This window comes from Symsagittifera roscoffensis, chromosome 3, assembly GCF_963678635.1.
Source record: "Symsagittifera roscoffensis chromosome 3, txSymRosc1.1, whole genome shotgun sequence".
Classification (NCBI taxonomy): Eukaryota; Metazoa; Xenacoelomorpha; order Acoela; family Convolutidae; genus Symsagittifera; species Symsagittifera roscoffensis.
The window spans coordinates 65,313,192-65,327,162 of record NC_087064.1 but is presented as its reverse complement, the minus strand read 5'-3'; the positions used below and the strand labels follow the sequence as shown (position 1 = coordinate 65,327,162).

Genomic DNA, 13,971 nt, shown 5'->3' with positions numbered 1-13,971 from the left:
TTCCGGAAGGCTGTCTTCTGCCCTTCACCGTTGTTGTGAACGGCCTTGCAACTATTGTAGCGACACAATAGTTGCAACTCGGAGCGGTCTCTGCTAACTCGGCAATTTGTTGTTGTTTTTCAATCACAATTCTCGTCGTTATCGCTATCGCAACTATTGTTGTTCTGATTTTATTCTGGTTTTCTTCCAAAATGGCCGTTTTTGACGCTTCTCAGAATTATTACGTCATCAATTCGAATTTTTAAAATTACAAAATACCAGAATATCTTGGCCTTCACCGTTTGACTAATCGTCCCAATAACGTTGTTAATCTCTTAAAACCGTCAATTCGGAAGGTTAGCTGCTAAAATTTTGAATCCATCCAATCTGCAGTTTTGTCCGTTCTGGTCGAATGTCACAACAGCTCTACTCTCGTTCAATTTATATGGCGAAATTGCGAATAGCAATTTCACGCTCCTTTTTTTGGACTTCTTTCCCGCGATTTTAGTTCGATTCTTCTGATCTTATTTTCGTGTATTTTGAGTTGTCGCGAGAAACTTAAGCATGACAGGCTCAATTCGAATTTTTGAAAAATTGCATTTCACCCCAAAATCGAAACCAAACGTTGCTCAAGGTCAAACTTCCAAATATCACCGACTGGCACATTGTTTTCGCTCGCTGTTTTCTACATTTGCGGGAAATAATTGTCGACAATCGAAATTTGATAATTCCAGAACATTCTGACCCTCCTTTTCATCACGAATTCGTCTTTAACGTCATTAACGTGCGTTTTATTCTCGTCGATGGGTTCGACTGGCTCTCGTAGGAGTATGCCCCGTTGGACCAGAATGACTTCTAAAATTGCAACTCAGTAACGAAATTTTATTGGAGGAGCTTTGCTGGAAGATTTTGTTGGAGCAGTTCTGTCATCAACAGTTTTAAATTAACCTAGTTTGACTTTTCATGTTTCAGAATAATGATAGCAACTGAAAAGCGCTCTTGTTCCAGGAGAAAAGTTCAACGAAAAATGAAATCAAAAAATAGGTTTTCGTTTCGAAGAGTTTTCCGAGTTTTTCAAAAGAATAATCAAGAGACCCAGATACGCGAAAATAACAAAGAATTGAAAGATAAGCTTGAAAAGATTAGATTGAAAAATTTTGAGCGAAACCAATTTGTGGACGCATTGAAAAGTCGTATTGATTCAATGCAGCTGGAGGCGACCAAATCATGTCCAGACGCAAAACAGTCAACTTTTGATCGAACTCTCTTTTCCGTCATTCGAATAAAATTGGAATTACTGGAAAATATAGCGGTGTCTGCGAGAGAATCAGTGGACTTCACTTGTGCATAACTATCAACACATTTTTCTAAATTCGATTTTTGCGAATGGTTTTATAATAATAATAATAAAGAAGGATTTAGACATAAAGCCATGGGGCTAAAATGCCCCGCGTTGGGAGTTTTAAACTGAGTTTTATAGTTTCTTTGAGTTTACACAGCTATTGCAGCAGTTTATTCTCCATGTGCATGGGACACTTTCCTCATATTTACTGATGAAATATATCCAGAAAACGTTTTTGAGGCTTGATTTGAGTCTTTCGTATTTCATCGCAAACAGGTCTTCTTCTTCCTGAGTCTGTAAAATTTTGTTTGCTACTATAGGTGTTCTGTGCCAGAAATTGCTTTTCGATTTTTCGTAATGATAATTTTTATGCGCTAAGTTATTTTTCGTTGATCTTCTTGTTGGGGCTGTAGATTCTTTGAACTGAACAAATTGTCTCCAATGGAAGTTGTATTGGTCGTTTATTATTTTATGAAGCAAGAGAATGTCGTGCATTTCGTGGTAGAGAGACAGTGGAAGCAGGTTTAATCTAATCAGTCTGTCTTTATAGTTGATGTTGTTACATGACAGTATCCAACGTGTAGCTTTTCTTTGGACATCTTCAATAATTTTTAATTCACACTTATTTGCTTTCCATATGGGTGAGCCATATGACACAATTGGGGTTACATATCCACAGTAGGAGTTCAGTTTCATTTTTAAGCTCGCTGATTTTGAAATATTTCTTTTAATTAAAAATAAGCAGCCTATTGCTTTTTGGGCTCTTATTTTTGCGTGTGCTGACCAGTTTAGGTTGTTGGTTATTTGTATACCAAGGTCTTTTTCTGAACAGGTTTTTTCAAGTATATGGTCACCGAGATACATGTGTAGGTCAAGTTGGGGGTCTTTGAATATTATATTGCGACATTTTTTCAAATTAAGACTCATGGAATTATCTTTGCACCATAAGTTGATCGTGATTAGGTCATGTTGGAGCAGGGAAGGGTTCGTTGCAACAATTTTATAATCGTCTGCGTAACCATAGCACGAGTTGGTGAGTGATGACGGTAAATCGTTGATGAATGTAATGAAGAATACTGGCCCTAACAGTGAGCCTTGAGGTACGCCGCTACTAACTTCAAGATGGCTGGATACTGCCGCACCTACTCGTACTTGCTGTTTTCTGTTGGTTAAGTAGTTTGCTAATAGTTTAAGTGCGTTTCCTGATATGCCAAATTTATTGAGTTTATATATGCACAAGTCGTGAGGAACTTTGTCGAAAGCCTTTTCGAACTCTAAGTATATTGCCTGTAGAGACTTGATATTAGGGTTACAACTGTATAATAACTTGATTGATTGCTCCCATGGAGAAATTTGTGTTTTATGTTTTGTTTTCATCGATAAACCTTTAGAAGAGAAACGTTTTAAATAAATTGAAGTCAGAGCAGTATGTCGATTTTTAATGGTATTTGAACACAATTCAGTTAACTGAAATGTCGGAGAGTGACGATGGAGTCGATAATCTAAATCAAGCAAAAAGTTTTAAAAAACCGTTTTTGAATACTTTATTCAGTGTTCTCAAGGAATTAGAAGATTGTATCACTACTGTGGAGCTGATAAACGAAACCAAAATTAAAGGAACAGTGGAACACGTCTCAAAAACGATGGACTTAACGCTTGTCACCGCTGTGATTTATCCAGTAAACGGAAGAAATCCAAAGTACTCTGCAGAAAGAATAGTTATCAGACGGAACAAAGTTCGATTCATCCATTTTCCAGAGACTTTTAATATCATTATGAAACTCCAAGCAAATGTTAGAAAAGTGAAACGTATTTGACTTGATGCATATTGTTTATAGTTCAAAAATATAATCAAAAAGTTTTAAATCATGAAATGGGCTCTGAGAAAAACTGGGGAAAAAGCGATTCAATCTGATTTGGATCGAGTAGTTTTTTTAGATGCAATGAATTTTATTTTTTGCTGAATGGCGCAGGAATTTGCACTCACAGTAGGTCTAGTTGCGATGACGTAACATATTCATTACACTTAATTACTCACCAGATTGTTTCCCCATGACTGTGTCTTCCTTGCAGTCAGCAGTTATTCTTTTTGTTCCGACCATTTGAAACGCAAAATCAGGTACCACAAATAATCATTGGAGTGGGTTGAGTGATATGATATTACAGCCCGTTCAGTCGCGATTTGAACCACACTAAGGAATTTCCAAAAAAATCTCCGAGTGTTGAGAAAAGCCAGTTTGAAATTTTTGATTTTTCATCTTAATTCTAGCGAATAAAGCGAGCGAGCAGGCTTACAACAGCTGAGTTATGCCTTATTTAAGACCTTAAATCTTAATTTAAAGCAAGTAAAACTAGTTTTTTTAGCTACATTTGTCTACGTTTTTTTTCAGTTTGCCTATATTATTATGTATGTCTAATATGCCTTCATTCTATTTTTACGTCTGATCTTTTTATCACACCAAGCAGAAAAAACTACACTAATTTGGAAAAAAAATTTTCTTCACCGAAGTTTTCTTAAGACCATGGTCGGAACATCCTGTGTACAGTAACCGGCTATCCTTGTTATTGTTTGCTGATTTTCAAAGAAAAAGGTGGAAAATTGTTCGCGACAAGTTTGGTTACTGCTGTTTGACTTCTGATGTTTTTTCTACTCAAGCTCATTTTTTGAAAGGAAGGTAATTTCGAAAGCGGATTTTAATTTTCAAATTTCTCGGCGGAACAAAAAAAATTTTATCTATTGATCCATCCAGGTTTTATTAATCAATAAAACCTGGATAGAGCAACATAATCAAAAAAAATTTTGAATTGCAAAGAGCTTTAAGTCCCGATTTTTCTTGAATTGCGAAAACTGCTTTTTTCACAAAACAAGTCATTCTTTTTTTTTCGTTTTCTATGTGTTCTTTGGCCTTTTCTGTCTGTGGGCTGTGTTTAGCATCTCAGGATTTCCAACTGCTAACTTTGTCCGTTTGGCGTAGAGGAAAAATACATGCCTGGGAGGACAAAGATCCCTGATGCGAGTCCTGCCAATAGCTGTAAGATTTTTTCTATTGAAATTTTTCTGCTTGGAAAAATTTGGTTGTCAGCTTATTGTTTTTTTTGTCGGCTGAGAATTGTCCCCTGCAATGTTAATTTTCCCTTGACGGCAGTTGAGTTGCAAAAGTTTTTTGCTGACGCTTTTCGTGGAACAAAAACTCGATTTTGAAATGTTCGATTTTGGAACGTTTTTCTTTAAATGAGTTTTTATTTCCCTTTTTACCACAAGAAAACAATGATTGGAGCCTTGTGTAATAAACTAATGTTATCGAATCAGAATATAGACATCTCAGGTTAACTTGTTTAGCGAAATCAATTGATTGTTTGGCAATGTATTTAAATTTCTCGGCAACTTCGGCAAACGTGGCCTAGCAGTCAGTAGAGAACGCGGGCGTAAAAGTACCGAAGTAACTGAAAAACTTCCGTTTTAAAAAATTTGATTTTCTGATTACGTTTTGTCGATTTAGTTGTCACATTACGGAATTTTTTATGCAATAAAAGTTGTAAATGAAAAAATGTTCAGTAAATTCAGGAGCTTGGCGTTTACCCGCGGGCTTATAAAATGCCATACATACAAAATAACAGAAACAAATTTCAATGACGCTAGATACACAGAAAAACGTTACCAGATTTGCATAGAACAGAAAAAACACTAATGAGCAGTACCGGGACAGGAGGAGGGTGGAGTTCCCTTTTTGCAGGACAACTGACAGCTGTTGCATAAGATAGCAAGCAGCTTGCCCGGGGTCGGCACAGGCAGAGCGCGCTGCTGCCATCGAAGCAATGCGACGAATGGTTTTAGCGGCAATGGGCAACCACCCGCCAAGGGCCTCGACAGAGAGGGGCACAAACGAGATGCCAGCTTCTTCGCACGCGGAAAGGTGCTCTGTGAACTTTCGCTCGTCTGATACTTCGAGGGCGTGACCGGCACTAGTTCCAGCACTTGGCAAAGTAGATGACTGCAGGGAACTAATGACGGTCATGTCCAGAGCGGCTGGACGACCTCGGAACCAACAGGGGAGATAAATGTCTCCCGGGCGATAGCGAGAAGAGGTGAGATTGGCTTTTTCTAAAACGGGGGAGAGAGCTGGAACATTTCGGGCACGTAGACTCGCTGTTGAGTAGGGGAACTCCGAGACGATAGCAAACTGCAAACCGAAACTCGGCTGCAGGAAGGGTTAACCCTAGCGCCTTCAGAGGGACTGCCGAAAGCCAGTCACCTCTGTTGGGGAGCGAACAGGAGAGCTGTCTGGCTCTGTCTCGGGCCGTAGAGGCGGATGTCGTGAGCTCGGACCAAGACATGGAATCAAGCAGGCTTGTAATTTTCATTTGTGCTTTGGGGGCCATTAAAAGAATGTCAGCGTTGTCACTGAGAAACTCGAGAGAGGACGAACAATTCAACACGGTGGAGGGCACCGTGGTGTTGTGAAAGATCCGGTCAGAGAGATATTTGGTGTCAATGTAGCACCCGAGGAAGGCCATTGGGGCGATCGAAGAAGAAATTGGAAGAAGGCCACCTTTAGCCACAGGCAGTGAACACAGCAGGCGTTGAGGCGGCGACAGGGCTGAACCAGTAATGGACTCCAGACATAAGTGAACGGCATTGTCAAACTGATCTAGACAGGTGCTAATGGAGAAGGGATCGCAAGTCCTCATGCTGAATGTGATTTTGGGAAGAGCTGCGCAGCTTCTCAAAAGATGTAATTCCAACTGAGGATCTTCCAAGAGACGGATGGATTCCATAAGGTTTTCGCACTTTCCTACTCTTTTCAGGAACAGGGCTTGGATAAAGTCGTCAATAGTCGAAATGGCAGCGCCCACGTTCTTCAAATCACTGCTCCGAACGGTAATGGCATTAGGAAGAGCACTAAAATCCAGGTTGGGGTTGGGAGACCAAGCTTCACACTTCTCAACGCTGACCTCCAAGCCGACTTTAGCCATAGACGAAACCAAATGTGGAAAAACCTGAGCGAGAAGATTAACATCGCCGACAAGGGAACCATCGTCAAGGTACCAGACGTTACAGGCGCGATCAGGAAATTGGTTCTTAAAAGCTACAATGATGGGATGAATAGTAATGGCAGACAAGAGTGGAGCCAGTGGGTCACCTTGCTGGACGCCACACGCGGTTAGCACAAGGGAATTACCAAATTTCAGCCAGGATGGTTGGCTGTAGCAGAACTCGACCCACCGGAGAAGCTCTGGAAACTGGTCGGCAACCTGCCGAAGAATAGAGGACCGGTCGAGGGTATTAAAGGCGTTTTTCAGATCGACCTGGAGAATAGCCAAAGAAGTAGTGTCACCCACGGAAGGAACGAGCCCGTTCGGCGCGTGAAAAGCGGCTTCACAGCCACCAGGAACGCCCGCTCCGACCTGAAGAGGAACGAGCAAAGAGTCGGCTTTCTGGCTAGAAAGACGACAAAGGCATTTGGCAACAAGTCTGCGCAAGATCTCACCAACTGCTATGGGTCTTCTGCTACCATCTTTTTTCTTCAGCGCGTGAAGACTGGCTCCGCATAAGTAAGAAGCAATGGAGGTAGGAGCCTCACCACGAGCAAGAAGATTGACAACGGCGGAGATGGCCTGATCGCCGTAAGCGGGTGAAGGGCAAAGAAAAGCAATAGACAAGTGTGTGGCATAAAATTTGGAGACTGCTGCAGCAGAGTCTTTTGGAAAACTCTTAACACAGTTGATCAATATGTCACGGGAAATGCTGCACGGGTTAAGATCTGGAGGAGGTTCGGGAGACAGCACGACAGTGACAGCAGGAGGATGTTTTTCTTGCAGGACCGATAAAGCCGCGTCATCAAAGCACAAACTCTCTGGGCAGAGCGCGGCAATGGCTTTACGGTAACTTCCAAGTTGCCTAGCGTTGCCAAATTTAACATCAACTTCTTCGGATGGGAGGGGCTTAATGACGAGAGGCTTGAAGAAGTGGCTTCAAACCATAACTGGGTAGCTTCGCCGTTAAGCCACCTGTTCAACCTGGACTGAACATTGTTTTCTTCGTATCGCAGATGCTTAGACCCGCCACGGGGAGGAGAACGCAAAACACACTGGCTGAGGATAAACAACTCAATCCAGTTGTCGGTAACCGAAGGATTGTTCTTCACTTTTGCGTAAGTCGAAGAGACTACTCTGGCCCACAGGTTGCGACAGCTGACAGGAACGTGCTTTCTAGTTGGGATCGAAAACTTCTGTCTGCCAAGGAAGGAAGGGGCAGTTTGGTGGCAAGATTCCGGGGTCTGTGACCGGAGCCATCGCACTTCGAACCCTGATGCTTGTGGGACTTGACCAACCCCGAAGCACAAACTCCTACCTGCAACAGACAGACAGGGCACCCCACGCGGAGGTCTCTAGCAGAAGGAGAAGCACCGTTAAAATCAACAGAAGGAGAAGCACCGTTAAAATCAACAGAAGGAGAAGCACCGTTAAAATCAACATTAGAAAGATTAGCATTGACAGAAATAGAGTTTGAAAGCAAACCGTAGCTTGGCGGTGAGTCTATATTGAGAGCGTCCATGTTCTGGATGAGGCTAGTGTGCGGGATGGCTGCTTGAATGTCTATCGTGAGGTCCTCCATGCCTTGGGTAAAGCTGCTAAGAGACTGAACTGGAGCTCGCTCCACTAGCAAACCCGTTGGTCGCTGATTGTTCCGCCAGAACACGCGCCCATCGTCTTGAACGCGAACGCGGCGGAGGGAAGACCATTGCTGGTTGCCAGGCTTCCACTCGACCAGGATCTGCGGGTCGTTTGCGTCCAGTACCCGGGTCGCTGTTCGATCCCGTAAATCAAATGGAATTTTCTTCCACGGGTCGTTTGTGCCAGACATCTAGAGACACGAAAATTGACTCAAAATACCGTGGGCTTGGATGGGAGTGTCGACCAATGGTTATCACAATGTTTGGAGAGTGGAAACTGAATCAATCAGTAGAGTTGTCGATCAATTTTCTCCAACCATGCCTCGCGAGCTCATCCCTGAAACTATTTAATAAGTTTATCACAACAATTAGGCTAATTTATCACAACAATTTATCACAACAATTAGGCAGTTGTAAATGATGCAAGTGTTTTTAACTTACACCTGTAGTTTTTTAATACATTAAACTTAACTTTTTATGTTTCCATTTGTTTTTCTTTTTCACTGAAAAGCTCTATTCGGCCTAAATAATGAAGAAAGTATCCAGCATAAAAGGTTCTGTAAACTCGGAAAAGGGCCATCTTTTACAGATTTCTTCAAATTCATTGACACTTTTCCAAATGCCTGTTGCCTATGTTGTTTTCATTGCAAACTATGAGATATCACACTTGCCGGTGGTAAGGTCTCGTGATCGGGAGTTGATTTTTTCCCAGTGAAGTTTCTCGAGCTCGTGCAGCGACTATCGCACTGATGATTGTGCTTAAGTTGCCAGAACTTTGAGATTGTTGTCTACTATTTATCCATCCTTTATTTCTTTTTATTAAAGTTTATTTACTGAACTGTCTTGCAATCGGGAATTACCCCTTTTGAAAAGTTTTGAAAAAAAAACGAAATTTTGCCGGCTTATTTTTAGGTCGATCAAATTGCTTTTCTGAGTGCTCCCGATTGCCGATTCTGACAATTTTGGGAAAAAAACATGGCGAAAATGTTGTTTATGACCCTTCCTTAAAGGCATTTAAGTCGTGATTCGAAAGACATAAAAATTTTTTCACGTAATAAGGGTTGCTAGTTTTCACTGTATATAGTCTTGAAGTACTTCCAGGGGTATTTGGATTTTGATAAAAAAGACCGAAATTTTGCCGGCTTATTTTTAGGTCGATCAAATTGCTCTTCTGAGTGCTCCCGATTGCCGATTCTGACAATTTTGTGAAAAAAACATGGCGAAAATGTTGTTTATGACCCTTCTTTAAAGGCATTTAAGTCGTGATTCGAAAGACATAACAATTTTTTCACGTAATAAGGGTTGCTAGTTTTCACTGTATATAGTCTTGAAGTACTTCCAGGGGTATTTGGATTTTGATAAAAAAAGACCGAAATTTTGCCGGCTTATTTTTAGGTCGATCAAATTGCTCTTCTGAGTGCTCCCGATTGCCGATTCTGACAATTTTGTGAAAAAAACATGGCGAAAATGTTGTTTATGACCCTTCTTTAACGGCATTTAAGTCGTGATTCGAAAGACATAAAAAATTTTTTCACGTAATAAGGGTTGCTAGTTTTTCACTGTATATAGTCTTGAAGTACTTCCAGGGGTATTTGGATTTTGAAAAAAAACCGAAATTTTGCCGGCTTATTTTTAGGTCGATCAAATTGCTTTTCTGAGTGCTCCCGATTGCCGATTCTGACAATTTTTTGAAAAAAACATGGCGAAAATGTTGTTTATGACCCTTCCTTAAAGGCATTTCAGTCGTGATTCGAACGACATAAAAATTTTTTCACGTAATAAGGGTTGCTAGTTTTTCACTGTATATAGTCTTGAAGTACTTCCAGGGGTATTTGGATTTTGAAAAAAAACCGAAATTTTGCCGGCTTATTTTTAGGTCGATCAAATTGCTTTTCTGAGTGCTCCCGATTGCCGATTCTGACAATTTTTTGAAAAAAACATGGCGAAAATGTTGTTTATCACCCTTCCTTAAAGGCATTTTAGTCGTGATTCGAACGACATAAAATTTTTTTCACGTAATAAGGGTTGCTAGTTTTTCACTGTATATAGTCTTGAAGTACTTCCAGGGGTATTTGGATTTTGAAAAAAAACCTGAAATTTTGCCGGCTTATTTTTAGGTCGATCAAATTGCTTTTCTGAGTGCTCCCGATTGCCGATTCTGACAATTTTTTGAATAAAACATGGCGAAAATGTTGTTTATCACCCTTCCTTAAAGGCATTTCAGTCGTGATTCGAGCGACATAAAATTTTTTTCACGTAATAAGGGTTGCTAGTTTTTCACTGTATAGTCTTGAAGTACTTCCAGGGGTATTTGGATTTTGAAAAAAAACCGAAATTTTGCCGGCTTATTTTTAGGTCGATCAAATTGCTTTTCTGAGTGCTCCCGATTGCCGATTCTGACAATTTTGTGAAAAAAACATGGCGAAAATGTTGTTTATGACCCTTCTTTAAAGGCATTTAAGTCGTGATTCGAAAGACATAAAAATTTTTTCACGTAATAAGGGTTGCTAGTTTTCACTGTATATAGTCTTGAAGTACTTCCAGGGGTATTTGGATTTTGATAAAAAAGACCGAAATTTTGCCGGCTTATTTTTAGGTCGATCAAATTGCTCTTCTGAGTGCTCCCGATTGCCGATTCTGACAATTTTGTGAAAAAAACATGGCGAAAATGTTGTTTATGACCCTTTTTTAAAGGCATTTAAGTCGTGATTCGAAAGACATAAAAATTTTTTCACGTAATAAGGGTTGCTAGTTTTCACTGTATATAGTCTTGAAGTACTTCCAGGGGTATTTGGATTTTGATAAAAAAGACCGAAATTTTGCCGGCTTATTTTTAGGTCGATCAAATTGCTCTTCTGAGTGCTCCCGATTGCCGATTCTGACAATTTTGTGAAAAAAACATGGCGAAAATGTTGTTTATGACCCTTCTTTAAAGGCATTTAAGTCGTGATTCGAAAGACATAAAAATTTTTTCACGTAATAAGGGTTGCTAGTTTTTCACTGTATATAGTCTTGAAGTACTTCCAGGGGTATTTGGATTTTGAAAAAAAAACCGAAATTTTGCCGGCTTATTTTTAGGTCGATCAAATTGCTCTTCTGAGTGCTCCCGATTGCCGATTCTGACAATTTTGTGAAAAAAACATGGCGAAAATGTTGTTTATGACCCTTCTTTAAAGGCATTTAAGTCGTGATTCGAAAGACATAAAAATTTTTTCACGTAATAAGGGTTGCTAGTTTTTCACTGTATATAGTCTTGAAGTACTTCCAGGGGTATTTGGATTTTGAAAAAAAAAACCGAAATTTTGCCGGCTTATTTTTAGGTCGATCAAATTGCTTTTCTGAGTGCTCCCGATTGCCGATTCTGACAATTTTTTGAAAAAAACATGGCGAAAATGTTGTTTATGACCCTTCCTTAAAGGCATTTCAGTCGTGATTCGAACGACATAAAATTTTTTTCACGCAATAAGGGTTGCTAGTTTTTCACTGTATATAGTCTTGAAGTACTTCCAGGGGTATTTGGATTTTGAAAAAAAACCGAAATTTTGCCGGCTTATTTTTAGGTCGATCAAATTGCTTTTCTGAGTGCTCCCGATTGCCGATTCTGACAATTTTTTGAAAAAAACATGGCGAAAATGTTGTTTATCACCCTTCCTTAAAGGCATTTTAGTCGTGATTCGAACGACATAAAATTTTTTTTCACGTAATAAGGGTTGCTAGTTTTTCACTGTATATAGTCTTGAAGTACTTCCAGGGGTATTTGGATTTTGAAAAAAAACCTGAATTTTTGCCGGCTTATTTTTAGGTCGATCAAATTGCTCTTCTGAGTGCTCCCGATTGCCGATTCTGACAATTTTGTGAAAAAAACATGGCGAAAATGTTGTTTATGACCCTTCCTTAAAGGCATTTAAGTCGTGATTCGAAAGACATAAAAATTTTTACACGTAATAAGGGTTGCTAGTTATCACTGTATATAGTCTTGAAGTACTTCCAGGGGTATTTGGATTTTGAAAAAAAACCTGAAATTTTGCCGGCTTATTTTTAGGTCGATCAAATTGCTCTTCTGAGTGCTCCCGATTGCCGATTCTGACAATTTTTTGAAAAAAACATGGCGAAAATGTTGTTTATCACCCTTCTTTAAAGGCATTTAAGTCGTGATTCGAAAGACATAAAAATTTTTTCACGTAATAAGGGTTGCTAGTTTTTCACTGTATATAGTCTTGAAGTACTTCCAGGGGTATTTGGATTTTGAAAAAAAAACCGAAATTTTGCCGGCTTATTTTTAGGTCGATCAAATTGCTTTTCTGAGTGCTCCCGATTGCCGATTCTGACAATTTTTTGAAAAAAACATGGCGAAAATGTTGTTTATCACCCTTCTTTAAAGGCATTTAAGTCGTGATTCGAAAGACATAAAAATTTTTTCACGTAATAAGGGTTGCTAGTTTTTCACTGTATATAGTCTTGAAGTACTTCCAGGGGTATTTGGATTTTGAAAAAAAACCGAAATTTTGCCGGCTTATTTTTAGGTCGATCAAATTGCTTTTCTGAGTGCTCCCGATTGCCGATTCTGACAATTTTTTGAAAAAAACATGGCGAAAATGTTGTTTATGACCCTTCCTTAAAGGCATTTCAGTCGTGATTCGAACGACATAAAATTTTTTCACGTAATAAGGGTTGCTAGTTTTTCACTGTATATAGTCTTGAAGTACTTCCAGGGGTATTTGGATTTTGAAAAAAAACCGAAATTTTGCCGGCTTATTTTTAGGTCGATCAAATTGCTTTTCTGAGTGCTCCCGATTGCCGATTCTGACAATTTTTTGAAAAAAACATGGCGAAAATGTTGTTTATCACCCTTCCTTAAAGGCATTTTAGTCGTGATTCGAACGACATAAAATTTTTTTCACGTAATAAGGGTTGCTAGTTTTTCACTGTATATAGTCTTGAAGTACTTCCAGGGGTATTTGGATTTTGAAAAAAAACCTGAAATTTTGCCGGCTTATTTTTAGGTCGATCAAATTGCTCTTCTGAGTGCTCCCGATTGCCGATTCTGACAATTTTGTGAAAAAAACATGGCGAAAATGTTGTTTATGACCCTTCCTTAAAGGCATTTAAGTCGTGATTCGAAAGACATAAAAAATTTTTCACGTAATAAGGGTTGCTAGTTTTCACTGTATATAGTCTTGAAGTACTTCCAGGGGTATTTGGATTTTGATAAAAAAGACCGAAATTTTGCCGGCTTATTTTTAGGTCGATCAAATTGCTCTTCTGAGTGCTCCCGATTGCCGATTCTGACAATTTTGTGAAAAAAACATGGCGAAAATGTTGTTTATGACCCTTCTTTAAAGGCATTTAAGTCGTGATTCGAAAGACATAAAAATTTTTTCACGTAATAAGGGTTGCTAGTTTTTCACTGTATATAGTCTTGAAGTACTTCCAGGGGTATTTGGATTTTGAAAAAAAAACCGAAATTTTGCCGGCTTATTTTTAGGTCGATCAAATTGCTTTTCTGAGTGCTCCCGATTGCCGATTCTGACAATTTTTTGAAAAAAACATGGCGAAAATGTTGTTTATGACCCTTCCTTAAAGGCATTTCAGTCGTGATTCGAACGACATAAAATTTTTTTCACGTAATAAGGGTTGCTAGTTTTTCACTGTATATAGTCTTGAAGTACTTCCAGGGGTATTTGGATTTTGAAAAAAAACCGAAATTTTGCCGGCTTATTTTTAGGTCGATCAAATTGCTTTTCTGAGTGCTCCCGATTGCCGATTCTGACAATTTTTTGAAAAAAACATGGCGAAAATGTTGTTTATCACCCTTCCTTAAAGGCATTTTAGTCGTGATTCGAACGACATAAAATTTTTTTCACGTAATAAGGGTTGCTAGTTTTTCACTGTATATAGTCTTGAAGTACTTCCAGGGGTATTTGGATTTTGAAAAAAAACCTGAAATTTTGCCGGCTTATTTTTAGGTCGATCAAA

At 39.3% G+C, this 13,971-nt stretch overlaps 2 protein-coding genes across 2 annotated transcripts in view; one reads left to right on the top strand and one right to left on the bottom strand.

The window, feature by feature from the left end:
- Positions 1 to 8,362, bottom strand: part of LOC134841998 (protein sidekick-2-like) — a 142,220-nt gene extending 133,858 nt beyond the window's left edge. The window contains exon 1 of the mRNA XM_063858131.1: positions 8,341 to 8,362. The gene's annotated coding sequence lies outside the window, so the exon portion shown is untranslated. The remainder of the gene's footprint in view (positions 1 to 8,340) is intronic.
- Positions 3,229 to 13,971, top strand: part of LOC134842000 (uncharacterized) — a 43,712-nt gene continuing 32,969 nt past the window's right edge. The window contains exon 1 of the mRNA XM_063858137.1: positions 3,229 to 3,309. Within this exon, the coding sequence (XP_063714207.1) occupies positions 3,286 to 3,309 (24 nt within the window). The 5' untranslated portion in view covers positions 3,229 to 3,285. The remainder of the gene's footprint in view (positions 3,310 to 13,971) is intronic.